This window comes from Ricinus communis, chromosome 7 (assembly GCF_019578655.1).
Source record: "Ricinus communis isolate WT05 ecotype wild-type chromosome 7, ASM1957865v1, whole genome shotgun sequence".
NCBI classification, from domain to species: Eukaryota; Viridiplantae; Streptophyta; class Magnoliopsida; order Malpighiales; family Euphorbiaceae; genus Ricinus; species Ricinus communis.
This window is the reverse complement of record NC_063262.1, coordinates 23,427,756-23,446,569: the sequence shown is the minus strand read 5'-3', so window position 1 is coordinate 23,446,569 and position 18,814 is coordinate 23,427,756. Positions and strand designations below refer to the sequence as shown.

Here is an 18,814-nt window from a genome sequence, read left to right as displayed (position 1 = left end):
ACACCTGCCCACCATTATTCTTTCCATAATTCTCTACAGTTTTTTCATAAACATTTTAGTTTAGTTTTCATTACTCTTTTGAAGATCTAACGTACTTTCTAAAAAGTGGAGAATGAGAACCAATCTTCTTCCTACTTGAAAAAATTATGGATCTAGAGAGAGTTCTTATTTTATTATTTTATGTATTTCTATTTAATACCATGATCATTGGGTTAAATATGTTAGGCTAGTTTTCATAAGTGTTTAGTTTAACCTTTTTTACTTTTGTATGAATCTTGTTATTTATTTATTTAATAAATGATTTCTTTACCTTCATATATGTATTAGTTTCATATATTATTATTGGTTGACCATCGTATATCAATTTAGTAGTAATATTTGTTATAAAAATCTTTAGGTTAAAAGTATTAGAAGCATCATCTTTACTTTAATTTATGTTGGTATAAGAAACCTAGATTGTATCATTAGCTCAAGTGATTTAGGGAAAAGGCACATCATTATCTCATTCATTAGATCTAGGCTTAAAGTAAAACAAGTAGATTAATAAATAGTTGGCTAGACTAAATACTATCTTTAGCATATAATTTTATATCATAAATATTTGCATATTTATTTATTATTTAGTTACGTTACTTTATGAATATTATTCTCTCAAACACATTGATTTAGAGTGTTTAGATTTACTTTTATTATTTTGTGTTGATAATTAGTCTTTATAATAAGTAGCCTTATAGTTCCTTGAGAGATCGACCTCATGGTGAACTTACACTTACTATAAGAATGGTTCATACACTTGCAAGTACTAAAAAAGACATATCAATCATACATATTATGCAAATTTTTCCATACTGGTCTCCTCACTTTTTTTTTATCAATTTAGTTCTTTAATTGTATTGACTTTCAAAATGCAATGAAATTTTATGCAATAAATAAAATATATAGAGGAAAAATTGTATATCACACAAAAACTTATGAGGCAAATAGTATAAAATCAAACCTAATTAATGATTTTCTAACAGAAATTATGATAGAAATGATTTTTAATTTTAAATTATAAAATAAAATAATGAAAAAAATATGTTTTTTAAATGTTATGAAGTAACTAATATAATATAGAATAACACAAGGGACAAATAATAATTACTCCATAATAAGAAAATTAGTTTAAATTCCTTACTAATAGATAACTCTTGTAGCGTTTCTAAATGAGGAAAAATATGAAAAGTATTTCATTTTGAATAATTTTGATACATATGTTTTCTATTTAAACTCAAAAATATATATAGTGATAATTAATTCGTAAAACAAAGTATTTTTTTCATTTAAAGTCTTTAGCTTGCAAAATCCCATATCATTATTTGTCTAATCAGTCGTAATATTATTTTGATCATTATCCGAAAATAACTTTTAACATCGTTGTTTAGATGTTAAACCTTATCGAATTAGCAACTTTTATCGTGATTTGACGTTCAAATAATAATATTATAAATTGTTTAACTCTAAACCCACATAATTAAATATAAATAATATAATAATGATGACTGATATGAAAAAAAATAATTAAATTGTTATCAACCAAAAATCTAAAGACAAAACACTTCCTTTTTCCTAATGAATTATCACTATAGTAATAATATGTTTTATTGTTTTCTTTGAGTATATTTTATTTTTCAAACTAATTTATACATATTGTATATACGTTATTTCGAAATAAATGACAAAGCTCTAACTATTTTAAATCAATAACGTTCTAATCAAATCTTGTAAATTTCTAAGCTCTCTTAAGGCTTGACAATTTACTTAGATTCTCAAAACACTCCACAAATATAAAAGTCGAGAAAATTATAATTAATTTACTAAAAAATGTATTGAACTGCTAATTTTTGAATAAATCATGAATAAATAAATACAAAGAAATAAAAATTGATAGCAGTTTATTATAAACTAAAACTTTGAAAAATATATTTATTGAAAAAATGTGTTGAGTAGTCTTTGATTATTGTCGGTTGTTGTTGATAAATATTGATGTTGCTTGTTTCTTGATCTCTTTTCCCTTTCGATTTTCTTTTGTATTTATAGAGCTCTCAGAGTTTTCAATTTTTTTAGGGACATGCCCTTCTTTTTAGCACTTGATATCCATGCTTCTCTTTTATTGTCACTGCGTTCATTTTTGTACTCTTATAATTAATTAATTAATTAATTAAAATAATAAGCTTTTTAATGGACTGAAGTTTTGTTGCCATTTATATTAGACTTGGACTTAAAAATAGTTATGGTGCCAACACATTTTAGGTTAATTATCTTCAAAATTGTTCATATTTTTAATCAATAAAAATGATTTGGCTAGAAATGACAACCTGTCTTGTATTCGTTCATAAATTCATAATCCAATCCAATTTAAACAGGACTAAAAATACTTATCCAACGGAACGGGAACTAGTTTAAACTACTCTGTCCCATTTCCGCTTCAAACTATACTAAATATATATTTTATTTATAAAATATAAATAAATAAATATAATTTTATAAGAACGTATTAAATATTGTTTATATTTAGACTTTATTTTTTAAATTATATTTAATAATAGTTAAAATATTAAATAAATAAATAAATTTTAAAAATTAATAAAAATATATTTTTAGCATAAAAATATATAAAAGATATAGCAAATATTAATCGAATCCGATATGATTCCACTTAAAAAAAATGTACATGTAGCGGTTCCGATTCTTAATGGGATAGAGATGGAAAAGGCCAAACCTGCCTCATTGCCATTTTTAATTTAATTGATCATATTTTTAGTTCAAAATTTACTAAAATTTTTACTCTGTGTTTCAATTATAGAATTTTATTATTTTAATCATTTAACACTATCTCTTTCAAAAGTACATTCATTGAAAAAAGACTAATCCACAGTGAATTTTTTGAAACACATAACTATTATGTTTGGTCCAAATTAAATACTTAATAATTATATTATACTTAAATCATAAATTATTTTATAATTGCTGTTAAACTAGGTCAAATATTTTTCAGCTTAAATAATTAACTTTATACTAAGATCGAGTTAATTTGATTTGGTCGGATTTTGGTGTTTAAAAATAAGTTAATTTACTTTAAGTGAGTTGTTTATATTTAAAATATAAAATAATTAAATAAATTAAATTACTTATTTTAATTAATTTTATAATTATTTGATAATTATATTTGCTTTTTTTAAAGTATTTTTACACCATGACAATCTATAATTAGAAAAATTGAATATAATTTCTTAAAAATAAATTATCTACAGATCCATTTAGTTTATTTTGATTTTTCTAAATATATTTAAATAAAGCTATTTTTTATTTTAAATTATCTTATGCCAAAGGCATTGATCTCTTAGAGAAGTGCACCTCTCTAATAGTATTATAATATTATTATCTTTGGGTAAGGAAGAATTGACACTTGACAGTGGAGTAGAAGTGGGATCCGCTTTATGCTACGTGGCCGGTAATCCAGCCACGCGTACTTCAGACTTTGACTATTCCCACTCTCTCTCTCTCTTCCCTCCCTCCGGCTAAATCTGACAACTGAAACCTCCGTTATTTATTTATTTTTCTTTTTTTACAAAGAACCCTCCTTATTACGCTCCAGAAATTTCTAAACTGCAATACAGCTCTGCTACTGACAATTAGCTAAGCTCAGGTTTGTTTGATTTCCTTTTGTTTATCAAAATCGTGATTTCTTTAGGTTAGATCCTGTTCATTAGTTTTCGCTTTGTCTTTTTATGGTGAAATGTAAGCTGAAAATTAGTATTCAGTTACGTTACTGTTTGGCAGAAAGCATGTGCAAAAATTTAAATGAATCTTGCAAAACCATGTCAGTTTTTACATGATTTCATTTCTTTCCAAGGGTTTATGTGTGTGTGTGTGTGTATTTCTTATGTTGAGGGGATTGAATATCAGCAAGTATGAGCTTCCCAAACACAATAATTGATTAAATAGAATAGAACAGAATCAAATTCTTTCATTTGTTGATGCTGTAGTAATATTTGTTATGTAATTTCAGTAATTCCAATTGTTGAAAGCTGTATTTGAATTAGTGTCTATCAATACTCCTTGAAGGTTGTGTGTTTGACATAATAAAGAAGTATGGACAAATTGAAAATATCTCAATGGGGCGAACGGTTGAAGACAGGCGGGGCACAGATGAGTCGAATGGTAAGCGATAAGGTGAAGGAAATGCTGCAAACTCCAACACCTGAATCAAGGATAGTTGATGAGGCAACATCAGAGATGCTGGAGGAACCAAATTGGGGTATGAATTTGAGGATATGTGCAATGATTAATAGTGAAGAGTTTAGCGGGACCGAGATTGTTAGAGCTATAAAAAGAAAGATTTCTGGCAAAAATTCAGTCAGTCAAAGGTTGAGTCTTGATTTGTTGGAGACTTGTAGTATGAATTGTGAGAAGGTGTTTTCTGAAGTTGCAGTTGAGAAGGTTTTGGATGAGATGGTTAAGATGATTGTAAATCCACAAGCGGATCAGGGGAATAGAGATAGAGCTTTGCAGTTGATTAGGGCTTGGGGACAGTCTGAGGATCTTGAGTATCTGCCAGTGTTTCGACAAACTTATATGGTGAGTCCTCTTTTTATATTGCTGTTGACATTGCACTGAAATGTGCTTTTTGTATGCCATAAATTATGTAATTTAAATGATTTATTAATTGATCATGGATTTTTTTTGTTGTGATTAATTTTGCATACACATTTGATTCTTAACTTGAATAGTTTATAAGCCTGCATTTCAACTTGGACCTATGCATGAAAAACATGAGCTGTTTGCATATTGGATGGAACTGCAGATTCATTTCATGCTGCACAATCAGAATGTTATCGATTTAAGAATCTCCAACTGTAGGAATGTGATCTTTGCTCAAACTTCTTGAAAAACTATTTCTTTCTTATATGTACAGGTTATAGGCATAAAACTTCCAGCTTGGTTTCCAAACTGCATCACTCAACTAAGCATGCTTTTTAACAGAAAAAAGGGTCTCAAACAAGCACCTAATTGGATCCTTTCTCAGTACGTGATACATCAGTCCATTCTCAAGCCACTATAAATAGCAAACTTGGATGCTTACCCCTTGGGGAATAATGTTAGAGGATGGAATCGTGTTAAAAATAGTATTGTGTCTGCTCTGGTCTTTTTTAATGCTTGGATTTCCATTGGCTAACATATACTCTTTTATCCCTTTAGATCTGTTCACTACAACATATTTGTTAATAAGGCACTGACAGCAAGTCTGTTTTATAAGTTTTTGGAGGTATTGATTCCTTAATTAGTTGCCTCCTTTTAAATCAATCTTGTATCTTCGTCTTGGCAGAGTTTGCAAGGAAGAAATTTGCCTCCACCAGGAGAAGCTGGGGATTCACCTCCCATGCAATATACTCTGGAGTCATATATTCATCAGCAACCACTGTCTCACCCAGAAAGATATCCTATTCCTCAAACAGAATTTGATGTTCAAAACCATACTACTTCGAGATTTAATAGTGGGAGCTTATCAGTTGAAGGAAAGAATGAATATCTCGCGACAATCCGGAACAGCCTTGAACTTCTCTCTAGTATTCTAAATTCTGATACTGAACCAAAACCCATAAAGGTAACTTATTTTCTTGGTATTCTACAATGAAACATTGCCTTTAGTTTATAGATCATCTTTTTTAATCACTACTTTGAATAGTTTATAGCATTCTGTGAAGTTTTTTTTTTTTAAAAAATTTTCTTTACAATTTACACGAGTTTATGGTTCAATTACTTTGATATGCCTAAATTCAGAACCTTTTTATTCAAAAATTGTTAGTAAGTTCCAGCAAATGTGCAGGTAAGTGATTTTGCTATGAGAAACCAAGATATGCAGCTCCTTTTGTCTATCGGTAACTGATGTTTTATGATAAAACATTTGTATTTTTAGTTCTGTACCTGTCATTCTTAGGCTAAGCAGGCTCTATTTTAACATGTACTGCTGTGAGTGAGGGAATAGGGATCAGATTTCACATCAAAATTTTAGATAGTAAAAGAAATTTAAGAGTTGCCTTTCTGTATTTGAATCGGAATAAATGGTCATTTATAACTGAGGAGGAGTTCTGTTCCTTGGGATCTCACTGTTTATGATTTTTCATCTGCATCATAGGTAGAGCCTTCATTTAGGCTAGATAAAGAGAGATGAACAGAAATGCACAAGGATAAGTGACTGAAACTATGAATATTTTGTGTGGTTGCAGGAGGATCTGACAGTGAGCTTATTGGAGAATTGCAAGCAATCACAGCCTGTCATACAGAGGATCATACAGAGCACCACAGATGACGAGGCAGTGCTATTTGAGGCACTTGCTATCAACGATGAGCTTCAACAAGTCATCTCCCAATATGAGAAGCTAGAAGCTGGTCTAAAATCTGGAGAGAAGCTCCCTGAGAGTTCTGATAACACCAAGGAACTGGAAGCTGGTCTAAAATGTGAAGAGCAACTCCCTGAGAGTTCTGAAGACACCGAGGAGGATAATTTGCCTGTGCAGGCTGGACATAATAAAAATGAAACCAAGACAGCAGATCCCCAAAAAGAGAGCAGCAATGAACCTAGCAGCAGCAGCAGTTAGTAAGATAAATGGTGTTTGAAAAATCGGGATCTGGAGGGTCTGAATGCAGGTTTATGCTATATGCAAAATTAATACATCTCTTAGTCCCTGATTTCTCACACTGATCTGTGTTTCCCTTCTTGCAGTGTATTTGTTAACTTAATAATTAGGCTATTGTAATTAGATTGAGCCTTCTGTAACTGAGGTTTTCCTTTTTAGCAAATGAGTTATTTGTTTGGTTTAGACCCTGATGGTGGCACACGCATCAGTTTCCTTCTGCAATAGTGGTTAGTTCTTGGTTCTTGCTCTGCTCCAAATTGTTACAGGATCAATTTTATCTGTTAAAGAAAAAGGTCGGATCATAAAAGCTACAATGGAAAAAGTTAATCTGGATTTATTACTCTACGTGGGGTCACACAAAATTGGAGGGTTTTTTCTTCTAACCAACCCAATTAAAAACTTATTTCCGTTTTACCCTTCTCCAAAACAGGCTGACCAGCAGCAACAATTTGAAAAAAAGGGGCATAATCGTAAAAGAACAAAAAGAATCTCCATTTCATTTCGTGTGCTACGAGTGTCTACTGGTGATGCTCTTACTATGCAACACTTCCCTTGAACTCTCAAAAAATTCCTAAAGATAAAAAAAAAAAGAAAATAAGAAAAATCTCTCCCGCCAATTCTTCAACAAATCAAAACCCTAACCCCCTAAAACGAAAAAAAAATCCATGAAACCCTAACTCCATCTTCTTCTTCTTCTTCTTCTTTGAATTTTCACTCGATAAAAACCCTAATTCTAAGTTCCCGTCACTTCAAAAGAACCAAAAAAAACGATGCCGTCAATGATATCAACAGGTAAAATTCTCAAATTAGAAATAGAGAACTTCAAATCGTATAAAGGACAACAAACAATCGGCCCGTTTAAAGACTTCACGGCAATAATTGGACCAAATGGAGCTGGGAAATCAAACTTAATGGACGCAATTAGCTTCGTACTTGGTGTCCGTACAGGTCAATTGCGTGGGGCCCAGCTTAAGGATCTAATTTACGCATATGATGATCGTGAAAAGGAGCAGAAAGGTCGTAGAGCTTATGTACGGTTGGTTTATTTGCTAGCAAGCGGGTCGGAGCTTCATTTTACCCGGACTATTACGAGTTCAGGAAGCAGTGAGTATCGGATTGATGGCAAGGTTGTTAATTGGGATGAGTATAATGGAAGACTAAGGTCTTTGGGTATTCTTGTTAAGGCTAGGAATTTTTTGGTCTTTCAGGTGAACTTTTAACTTTTTTATTGTTCTTTTTTTTTTTTTTTAATTTAATCTAAAATACTTTTAGTTGTGCTGTTATATATTTTTGGAGTATTTTTGTGTTAATTAATTCATATTATATGATTTAAATGTTCACTCTATGTGGATTTAATTCCATTTAGTTTAAGCAATTTTATAGGTGTTTGTTTTTATTGTTATTTAGTGTTTGGAAACTCTAAAATGCAATCAAAGTTAAACAAATGAGGGATTTTGAAAGAATTGACATCACGCCAACAATATTTGGTTAGAATGCTATTCAAATTATTGCATCTGATTTATTCAAACAAGCTTTTTTTGTTGTTTATTTGGAGAGTTTGATGAGCAAATTCTTTTTGGAGTTTTGCACATTGAGCTTTTGGTTGCCTTTTAGCATATATGTTACTGTTGCCTATGTTCATCATCTTGTGGTTGGGTTCTATATCGCTGCCCTTTTTTCTATATCATCTAATGGAAGAGTTGGTTAGCTTGGTGTTATAATTTGGATTGAAGGAACCTGTCCATAGAAACTTTATATGGTAAGTTATTGACTTGATTGAAAGAAACACCGGAGATTGTTTACTTATCAAGTATTGTGGCTACTATAGTTAAGTATTCTAGAGTTGGAGCTTATGAATGACAACATTTGGTTTCTTATGTAGGGTGATGTGGAATCTATTGCCTCTAAAAACCCAAAAGAATTGACTGCATTGCTTGAGCAGATTTCTGGGTCTGAGGATCTCAAGAGAGAATACGAGGATCTGGAAGAAAGGAAGGCCCGTGCTGAAGAAAACTCTGCTCTTGTTTATCAGAAAAAAAGAACAGTAGTTATGGAGAGGAAACAAAAGAAAGAGCAAAAGGAAGAAGCAGAAAAACATCTTCGCTTGCAAGATCAACTGGTATTGACTGTACATTACTGTGCAGATTATCATTTCATGTCTTTTCTGCTCAGATGCTGAGATGTGACCAAGTATTTCCTTAATAGCTTATATGTTTTTTCATGGAAGTAATTGCTTTCTTATCTTTGTTTTCATTTTTGTTCTGCAGAAAGCTCTGAAAAAAGAACACTTCTTATGGCAATTGTTTATCATAGACAAAGACATAAACAAGATCAATGATGACCTTGAAACTGAAAAGAGAAATCGTGAAGGTGTCATGCAAGAATTAGAGAAGTTTAACATAGAAGAAAATAAGAAGAAAAAAGAACTAGCCAAGTACCTGAAAGAGATTGCTCAATGTGAAAGGAAGATTGCAGAGAGAAGTTCAAAACTTGACAAGAATGTGAGTTCTTCTGGCATTTTGTTGTTTTAACAGTTATTGTTTTAAATGGTTTTTCCTGGTATGACATAGAAACGATCTTAGGTAGGCTTTGGGCATGTGCATGCACATGTAAAAATGTGGTCGGTCCAAGTTCTAATAGAGAATATGATCTTTAGTAGGGTAGAATGGTGGAGATTTATGTAGCTTGATCGAAATGGGAATGGGTCATAGCATCACTGAGCTGAATTTTTATTAACAATGAAGCAAACCATCTTTTTTTTTAATAAATGAAAAATGTGTAGGTTCATTTATTTTCGGATTCTGAACTGATGTAGTAATGACTGCTACTCCATAAGAAAGAGTGTTAGGATGTTTTGATGAAATGGTATCTTCTATTTGGAGAGACTTTGAATAGTAAGAAATTAGGAGCATCATTTATGTAACTGTTACTTGGCAAATTTTTCTTGGGCGCTTTCTGCTGTTAATAGGAATGTTTGTTTACGACTTTTGAAGGAAGCTCCTGGCACTTCTACTATTGTTTCTTCATGCATGGATATTTCATTTAAAAAGTTGCATATGGTATTGCATGGTAAATGGTTTAATCATTGCAGGTTGTGCAATATGTATAGATATGTTGAACACATGTGTCTGAATCTGTATGTTAATGAATTTCAATGTATTTGTGAATTTTTTTTTGGGTTTTCATGTGGGTATCATAGGTTCTTGGAAAATTGTGGATCGTGATTATCTATTTTCATTAATTGATAATTTTTGGTTTCAATAGTTTATGTTCTATTTATTTTGTTGTCCTGCTGTTCTAGCAACCAGAGCTTCTGAAATTAAATGAGGCAATGACTCGTATAAATTCAAAAATCAAGAGTAGCCGTAAGGAGCTTGATAAAAAAAGAGAAGAACGGAGGAAACATGCTGATGAGATAGATGAGCTGCAGAAGGGGATACTAGATCTGACTGCAAAGCTAGAAGATCTGCATGAAAAAAGTCGAGATACTAGTGACAAACTCCCCTTGGCTGATGGTCAATTAACTGAATATTTTCGAATGTAAGTTTCTAATGTGTTTAACTCTTCACTTGCATGTGTACTGTCATAAAATTTTAAAGCTTCAATTGTTCTTTCTTAAATCTGAGTAGAAGGATTTGGAAAAGATCACTGTAGTTAATCCCTTGTGTATAAAGTTTAACTATGTATATAACTAGTTATTAACTTGGGTAAATCAGTAACTAAATAGGAGGTAGTTATTCTTTAACTAGAGTGAATTTTGTCGGTATTTAGATCCAGTTGAAAGATTTAGGCTATGTAATATATTTATTGAGCTTCGGAGGACCACATATTAACTCTAATGAATCATACTCTTGTACTTTTATTCTATGCGCAGTTAATCTCACTATCTGCGTCCATACTGTCGTCATTTAGCAAAATAATATGATGGTTCTGGTATTTGTATCTCATCAGTAAGCTATGCTGCATTATATAACTTAATAGAGCATTAAAATCCAGACTAAATAGAAGGACATCCAATATTTAAGGCTTCTTCCTGTCCTCTCAACTTTGGTATTCCAAACATTGTTTTCCTATAGCCTTCTTGATTATTAGAATGCTAACACTACAGTAAGGAGGATGCTGGGATGAAAACTATCAAGCTAAGGGAAGAAAAGGAGGTTCTGGACAGGCAACAACATGCTGATATGGAAGCTCAAAAGAATTTAGAAGAAAACCTTCAACAGTTGAAAAATAGGGAGTCTGAACTAAACGCACAGGAGGCACAAATGCGAGCAAGACAAGAAAAGATTCAGGAAACTTCCACAAAGAATAAGAAGGAATTGGCTGATTTGAAAAAGGAATCAAGAGAGATGCATGATAAACACCGTGATTCCAGGTATTTAAGTTATTTGTTAATTTTCGAAAAGTTCATCTAATCTTCATTTATGTTCTATCTCAGGTTTATAAACTTGTGTTTTTGTAACATTTGGTTAGCATTAGTTTAGTTAGGTGTATTTTATGAAATCCTGTAATATATAAAAGTAAAAAATGACATTCTATTGACCATTGTCAGGATTAAATGTGAAAATTTGAAGTCTAGAATTGGTGAAGTGGAAATCCAGTTGCGAGAAGTGAAAGCTGATAAATATGAGAATGAGAGGGATGCTAGGTTGTCTCAAGCTGTTGAGGATCTCAAGCGCCTATTCCAAGGAGTTCATGGACGAATGACTGATCTTTGTAGGCCAACTCAGAAGAAGTACAATCTTGCTGTTACTGTAGCTATGGGTAGATTTATGGATGCAGTAGTGGTTGAAGATGAATATACAGGAAAAGAGTGCATTAAGGTAGTATTTGTTTTGACCTGTTAAGTAACTGCTCATGTTTTAACATTGTTGTCTAACTTAAGTTATGTAAATCTATGTATTGTCGATTATAGCCTTACTATTGTATCATTAGTTAATATCTAACTTTAATTTCTTGATTACTAACATAGTTAATCAGTTTATGTTAAAATACAGTTCCGCTGAAGGTATTATTCCAATTTTGTTTTCTGCAGTATCTGAAAGAGAAAAGGCTTCCTCCTCAAACTTTCATACCTCTTCAATCAGTTCGTGTAAAGCCAATCATTGAAAGGTTGCGTACCTTAGGTGGTACTGCTAAGTTGGTCTTTGATGTCATCCAATATCCTTTACATTATTTGGTTATTCTGACAAAAAAATGATTCAAATTAGTGTTCGCTTTAGTGGAATTTGGAATATTTTGCATATGTTTTGTTTCCTATGTTTCTTATTGTTTGGTTCCTCTGTTGTTTTAGTTTGATTTCACATCCATTATGGACTTCTTGTTCCCCAGATCCAGCTACCATGTTCCTGCTTTGTTGTATATCTAGTATATTGCGAGTGATGAAGCTAAGAACAAATTTTCACTTAATTGGCTTCCATATTATCTCCTCTGCATTAACTCTTGCACTGCCAAATATCAATCTGCTTTTGTTGCTGTACACACGTCCAGTCACAGTAGAATTGGCAAGTAGATTTCTCTTATCTGCTGCTCTTTATGTGTATTATGTTTTCCTGTTGTGTTTTTAATATGTTTTGCTTCCATCTGTTTTGTCTTTTTTATTCGTTACAAGCTAAGAAAAATAATTTACTATTAAACAGAAATCTCAAAAGTAATTGTCTTGATTTTAGTATCAAGTAAACTGAGAGAGGAAGCAAAGGGCATCAATATTATAAATTTGTAGACTTAACTATTGCACATTTGATCCTGTTCTTGAGAAGGCAATTCTCTTTGCTGTTGGAAATACTTTAGTATGTGATGACCTAGATGAAGCCAAGGTTCTTAGCTGGAGTGGAGAAAGGTTTAAAGGTAATTAATTCCCTTTTCAGTTAATGTTGGTTGGATCTTTCAAATTATCTTGTAATTTTTTAAGTACTTATTCTCTTAAAAACATTTGCATTAGTTGTAACTGTTGATGGGATCCTACTCACAAAGTCCGGAACAATGACTGGTGGTACCAGTGGTGGAATGGAAGCAAGGTCAAAACAGTGGGATAATGATAAAATTAAAGAATCTATTGCAAGTAAACTCAGCAACACACCCCTTCTTGATTTCTTTCTCTTAGTCACACTGCTGAAAACACTAACATTTAGTGCTCTGTAGAGCTAAAGAAGAAGAAAGAGCAGCTCGAGAAAGAGTTGGAAGAGCTTGGATCAGATAGAGAGATGAAGTTAAAAGAATCTGAAGCATCTGGGAAAATTAGTGGACTTGAAAAGAAGATTCAGTATGCAGAGATTGAAAAGGTAGGTACTCTTCTATTGGGATTACCTTCCTTTCTACATATCTAACAGCCTCATTCTGCTGGGGTGTTTAAATTGGTTTTTAAAATATGGACTAGTTGGTTTGATTGTATTATTTGCCTTTTGTGTGCTCTAATTTGAATTCTGAGCAAGTCTGAAAAACAATGCTTCGGAGAAAATTTAAGATACTAGTGGTGGATAGACAGAATCTTCTCTCCCGCTGTCTGCCACAGTTATGTTGCTATATATGTCAGAAAGCGGTGGACATGGTTCTTGTTGAAGGTGTTGGGTTAGTACTTGGTATAAAGAAAGTTATTGATACAAGAGATAGACAGGAAAGATAAGAATCAATGATGTGTTTGGTCGGGAGGATGGAGAAAAGGAAGTATGGAAGCAAGTAGATGGGGAGGAAGGTAGATCAAAAGAATTGATTTTTACTATTCTTGATTTGTCTGGTTTGAAGAGAGATAAATAATTTTCTTCCCTTTTTTTTTTAATATCCATCGTGGTTTGGCTGGAATGAGATAATAAAGGAACAATATATCATCATTATCAAACTTGCTATTGTACCCTACTTCTTTGAAATTTGAATTTTAAAAATGTGGTGTGAATTTGCTAATGGTAAGAAAATTATGTAAAATTTTTGTACTGACAATTTTTCTTTTGCTTATTTTGCTTGTCCCGAGTTGTCCAGTTTGGGACCAGGCAGGTGAATTGGAATTGCTTTGTTTTTCTTTTTATAGATCTTTTATTATTGTCCCTTCTAATCAAACAAGGAGAATTGAGCATCCATCCCCCCCTTTTACATCCTCCCCCCTCTTTTGCTTAAACCAAAAACCATAAGGGAAATCTGTTGTGTCCCAAATGGCCTGGATGGGGATATGATAATTTGCTTATGCAGATGATGTTGAACATGTTTATTTTTGGCTTATTACTCTTTTTCCATTAATTAACTCTGCTTCTGATGATTTTGTCGCAGAGAAGTATCAAGGACAAACTTGAAACCTTGAAAAGGGAAAAGCAGATTATTAAAGAGGAAACTGATCGTATAAAACCTGAACTGCTTAAGGTAATGAAAGGTCATGAGTTATGACTGCCTGTCAACTACCATGTTATGCAAATATCTGCTGAAACAACTACATTTCATACTTTTTACCATCTGCAGCTAAAGGATGGTATTGATAAAAGGGCCACTGAAATCAGAAAGTTGGAGAAGAGAATCAATGAGATTATTGATCGAATTTACAAAGATTTTGGTAAGGTTGTTGGGGTAACAAATATCCGTGAGTATGAAGAAAACCATCTTAAGGCTGCCCAACATGTTGCGGAAGAAAGACTTAACATAAGTAATCAGCTGGCAAAGTTGAAGTACCAGTACGTTTCTCTTTCTTGTAGCCTTATTTTGTCTGTATTTATGTTTTGAAGAGGCTGCAGGTTTCCCAGTATGTGTGGTTATTCTAATGATACTTTTGTGCAAAGAGTCAATGGTCTGTTTCTTGCTAAACAAAAATCGCTGATTTTTTGGTCATCAGGAAAAAAACTTAAGATTATCAATGAGCTTATAATTTTGCACCTTCCTTGCTATATGATTTAAGCTTTAAGCTACCACCAGGATTTGCATCCGAGTACTATCTATGTGCTACGGAAGTATTCAGATAAAGTTATGTCTTTACGGGCTTGTCCTTTGAATTCTTTTATTAACTGGAGCAAACTGAAAATGCTTGGACCAGGAGAGCCATTTTAGAATTATAAACAGCATCCAATCATATATAAAATATTAATTGGACTGGGACAGGTAATTTCACAATATCTAAGCCAGTAGCAACATGTCAAAGGGATGGGGGAGCACTGGAGTGGAAAACTTAAATTTTTCTCTTAAGGAAGTCTTAATTTTCTGTTGCTTAGAGACCATATTTTTCATTTACATGTCTCTGTCCGTGTATGAAAAATATGGTTGAGACAGCCATATGTTTTGTATCAATGGAAGGAATAAGTAAAACCGGAGAGGAAAAGTTAAATTTTTCTCTTGTTCAAGTCTTAATTTTCTGATGCTTATGAAGTGGAGAAGTTACACTGTTACTCTTATTCTCATGCCATATTTTACCAATAAATTACATGAATATTCTCTAGATTTTGTGTTTGACTGAATGTAGAGGCTAAGATAAGGACAAGGCAGTCCTCCAGACCTTTTATTTTTCTATGTGGTATTGGTGCTATGATGCTGACTACTTGATCCATTATTCCATCTCGATTTGTTTGACATTAGCCTTGTTGTATTTCTGGAACTTGAAGAGAGCCTCTTCATGCTAAATATCACACTGCTTTGCCATTTGTTTTGTATGTAATGGTCCTTTATCACCTCTTTCCTTTTCTTTTCAGGTTGGAGTATGAGCAAAAGCGAGACATGGAATCAAGAATTAAGAAATTGGAAACGTCTATCAGTTCTTTAGAAAACGAACTAAAACAAATTCAGAAAAAAGAAGCTGAAGTCAAGTTAGCAACAGAGAAAGCTACTGGTGATATGGATAAGTGGAAGGAAGAAGTGAGAGGTATGGTTTGACTCTTCATATTTCATATAGAAGCAAGAAGCCAGGTCTTGAGTTTACTTTTAGGTAGGTGGACAACAAATTGAGAAGAGAATGAAGAAATGACGTAGGCAGTTCTAACTCTTTTGGAATTGTGCTAGATTTACTTCAGTTTACTTTTAGACTAACACAAGGAATAGTAAATGGTAAATGCCTATCATATTATTCTCTCAAGAACTCTGTAGTCCTTGCTCTTTGATGTTTTCTTGAGGCCTAAATTTATTAGTCATGTTATCGAGTAATTCGTGTTTCCAGTGTGGTCCAAAATTGAGGAATTGTTAAATGAAAATTACCTGAAATTAATTTCTAGTTTCGTGAGAGAATGGGATTTCAAACTGGCTTCTGAAGATGCCCCAAAATTCTTCGTCTTTCTATTTTCCTTCTTTCAGTAGATAATTTCATGTATTGTGTTTTTAATTTTTCTGTTTTCGTCCTACAGATTGGAAATCCAAGGCAGAAGAGTGTGAGAAAGAGATGCTTGAATGGAGGAAGCAGGGTTCTGCAGCTACAACAAGCATATCCAAGCTCAACCGTCAGATAAACTCTAAGGTGCTACAAGGGTTGCTTTCTTCCTCCAAGATTCTATAGAGTGGCAAGGAATGTACCCTATTGTACTGCTACTGATGTCTTTTTTCCCTGTTTTCACAGGAGGGACAGATTGAGCAGCTATTGTCTCGGAAGCAGGATATAGTAGAGAAGTGTGAATTAGAGCATATTAACCTTCCCACTATTTCAGATCCTATGGAAGTTGACTCCATGATCCCAGGCCCATTTTTTGATTTTAGCGAGCTGAATAGATCCCTTCTTCAGGATAGGAGACCTTCTGATAGGGAAAAACTTGAGGTGGATTTTAAGCAAAAAATGGATGCCATTATGTCAGAAATTGAAAAAACTGCTCCAAACTTGAAGGCTCTGGACCAGTATGAAGCTTTGCAAGAGAAGGAAAGAGTAGTAACTGAAGAGTTTGAAGCAGCCAGAAAAGAGGAGAAGCGAGTAGCTGATGCTTACAATTCAGTTAAACAGAGAAGGTGATAATTAAATTTTGTTGTATAGTAGCTGTTTATTCATAATAATTAACCGGCTCCTCAGATAAAGATGTTAGGGCAGTATAGAATTTTCTAATGAGAATATTCTCTAAAAGGAATGGAATACAATGAGGACTGTAGCACCAATTTCCTTTTGCCAGGTGCACTTCCATTTTATTTTATATGATTGAAGTAGGTAGTTAATTAAAATAGCTTCCAGGAATCATCCTTGCTGAACAGCCATTTGGGCTGATGGTGCTGCTCTTTGTGAAATGGCTCTTTATTTACATGGGTTGATCATTTTCTATTGTCGATATTGATATTCTTCTGTTTGCCACTGCATCTGACTGTTTGTGCACATCTGTCTTTGATCATTTTCTTGCGAGCTGAAATATAATAAAAGCAATTGATTATGTTGTTTTTGCATTAATACCTGTCTTCAATTTTGTTTATACAGATACGAGTTGTTTATGGAAGCTTTTAACCACATATCAAACAATATTGACAAAATTTATAAACAACTAACAAAGAGTAACACACACCCACTTGGTGGGACGGCATATCTGAATCTAGATAACGAGGATGACCCTTTCTTACATGGCATCAAATACACTGCTATGCCACCAACTAAGCGTTTCCGTGATATGGAACAGCTGTCTGGCGGGGAGAAGACTGTTGCAGCACTGGCTTTGCTCTTTTCTATTCACAGGTATGTCCTGATAGGTAGATCAACTGCTTGTCAAAACTCTGTGTACTTTTACATCCCTCTTTGTATGTGGTTATGTGGTTGGTTGGGAGAATTGTTGCTTGGTCTATTATGTAATTTTGTGTGACAAGGTTCAAGTGAAGACTTTGCGGGGACCGCATTAATGCCCTAGGAGTTTAATGTGCAAGATGTACACAGCCTTAGATACTCGATATCTAGGACTGATGGGGGTTTAACTTGCATATGTTTGCACAACACAATAAACTCTCCTGCAATTCAAATCAAGCAACAATCCTCTCTGAACGAAAGCCTTTATTGGCCCAAATAATACGATGTGAATTATTAATATCAAGCTCCTATGCTTAACATTACTGGACCCCTCCATCATATGGATAAGTTGAGGCCTATATATGTGCCAACTTAATTTGATAAGTTGTCGGTGATGCGAGATCCTTGATGCTTGCCTTGCTTTCACTCGCCATACTGGTTGTCTTCTACTCTAAACTTAATGGTTTTTCCTCATCTAAAATGTATGTTTCAGTTGATAAATTACTTCCTTATGTATTGCATGTTTTATGATAAAGTGGGATAGCATTTATGATTTGCATTAATTGCCTCATCTTTTGAGTGATTTCAGCTATAGGCCGTCGCCATTTTTCATATTGGATGAAGTCGATGCTGCATTAGATAATCTAAATGTTGCAAAGGTTGCCGGATTCATTCGCTCAAAATCATGTGAAGGAGTCCGGAGTAATCAGAATGCTGATGGTGGCAGTGGTTTTCAGAGTATTGTTATATCCTTGAAGGATAGCTTCTATGACAAGGCTGAAGCTTTGGTTGGGGTTTACAGGGATTCGGAGAGAAGGTGAGCTTTTTCATTTTGCATTTTCTTCGGGTAATACCTTAATTGGTTTACTGCTGCAGTTTTACTGTGTTGTGGTTTGCTGTCATAAGTTTGATTTGTGTGAATTTTTCTTTTTTGCCTTTTCTTTTTCTGCAGCTGTTCAAGAACTCTGACTTTTGACTTGACTGGATATCGACAGTCTTGAGAATCCAGTTGCAGATGATTGCAGATCACAGCAGATAACTTGTTTTGTGAATACCTCAGTTGCTAACATCCTTGCAATTACTGCTTGTAAATATGAAAAGATTAATGTATTAAGTTTGTTTCGTACGATCTTAATAGGCAGTGTGATAGGTGTTAGTACCGGTTCCTCACGTTGGAAGTAACAAAATGTATTGGATTGCCAGCGTTTCTCCCTCGTTGGATATCGCATCCTGAAAAGTAATGTAAACTACTGCGTCAGAATATGGTGGATGCATCTGTTGACAAAGGTCCTGATACCCTGGAAAAATGTTTCTCTTTCCAGAAGGAATGTCACAAACTTCTAGTTTCAAAAGAAAAATGTCTTCAGGTTGGAAAAACCCGATCTGTATGTAAATTCAATTAGTTAATTTGTAGGCTAGAACATCTGGAGTTTCAACAGAATATTTGATTCAATCCTTGAATTAGAAATTTGGACAGTTCAAACCCCTCTCT

General features: G+C 33.3%; 2 protein-coding genes across 4 annotated transcripts; both read left to right on the top strand.

The window, feature by feature from the left end:
• The first annotated feature begins 3,535 nt into the window (after window positions 1–3,535).
• On the top strand, window positions 3,536–6,863 carry LOC8275978 (TOM1-like protein 2). Of its 2 annotated transcripts, none has more exons than XM_002531985.4 (4): window positions 3,536–3,688; window positions 4,108–4,620; window positions 5,369–5,647; window positions 6,270–6,863. In XM_002531985.4, exons 2-4 carry the CDS (start codon window positions 4,135–4,137, stop codon window positions 6,639–6,641), a joined length of 1,137 nt encoding a protein of 378 aa, XP_002532031.2. In that variant the 5' UTR covers window positions 3,536–3,688; window positions 4,108–4,134; the 3' UTR covers window positions 6,642–6,863. The 2 variants fall into 2 exon arrangements, with proteins under 2 accessions (XP_002532031.2, XP_048232809.1); XM_048376852.1 differs by having other exon boundaries at window positions 3,544–3,688; window positions 4,086–4,620.
• Window positions 6,864–7,005: 142 nt separating this feature from the next.
• Window positions 7,006–18,807, top strand: LOC8275976 (structural maintenance of chromosomes protein 1). Of its 2 annotated transcripts, XM_015727125.3 has the most exons (18): window positions 7,006–7,888; window positions 8,563–8,799; window positions 8,948–9,181; window positions 9,982–10,220; window positions 10,789–11,055; window positions 11,233–11,503; window positions 11,716–11,840; window positions 12,418–12,527; window positions 12,622–12,741; window positions 12,822–12,961; window positions 13,938–14,027; window positions 14,124–14,332; window positions 15,338–15,507; window positions 15,983–16,092; window positions 16,192–16,571; window positions 17,026–17,277; window positions 17,912–18,139; window positions 18,275–18,807. In XM_015727125.3, exons 1-18 carry the CDS (start codon window positions 7,451–7,453, stop codon window positions 18,321–18,323), a joined length of 3,669 nt encoding a protein of 1,222 aa, XP_015582611.2. In that variant the 5' UTR covers window positions 7,006–7,450; the 3' UTR covers window positions 18,324–18,807. The 2 variants fall into 2 exon arrangements, with proteins under 2 accessions (XP_015582611.2, XP_048232808.1); XM_048376851.1 differs by lacking the exon at window positions 18,275–18,807 and having other exon boundaries at window positions 17,222–17,277; window positions 17,912–18,107.
• Window positions 18,808–18,814: the final 7 nt, after the last annotated feature.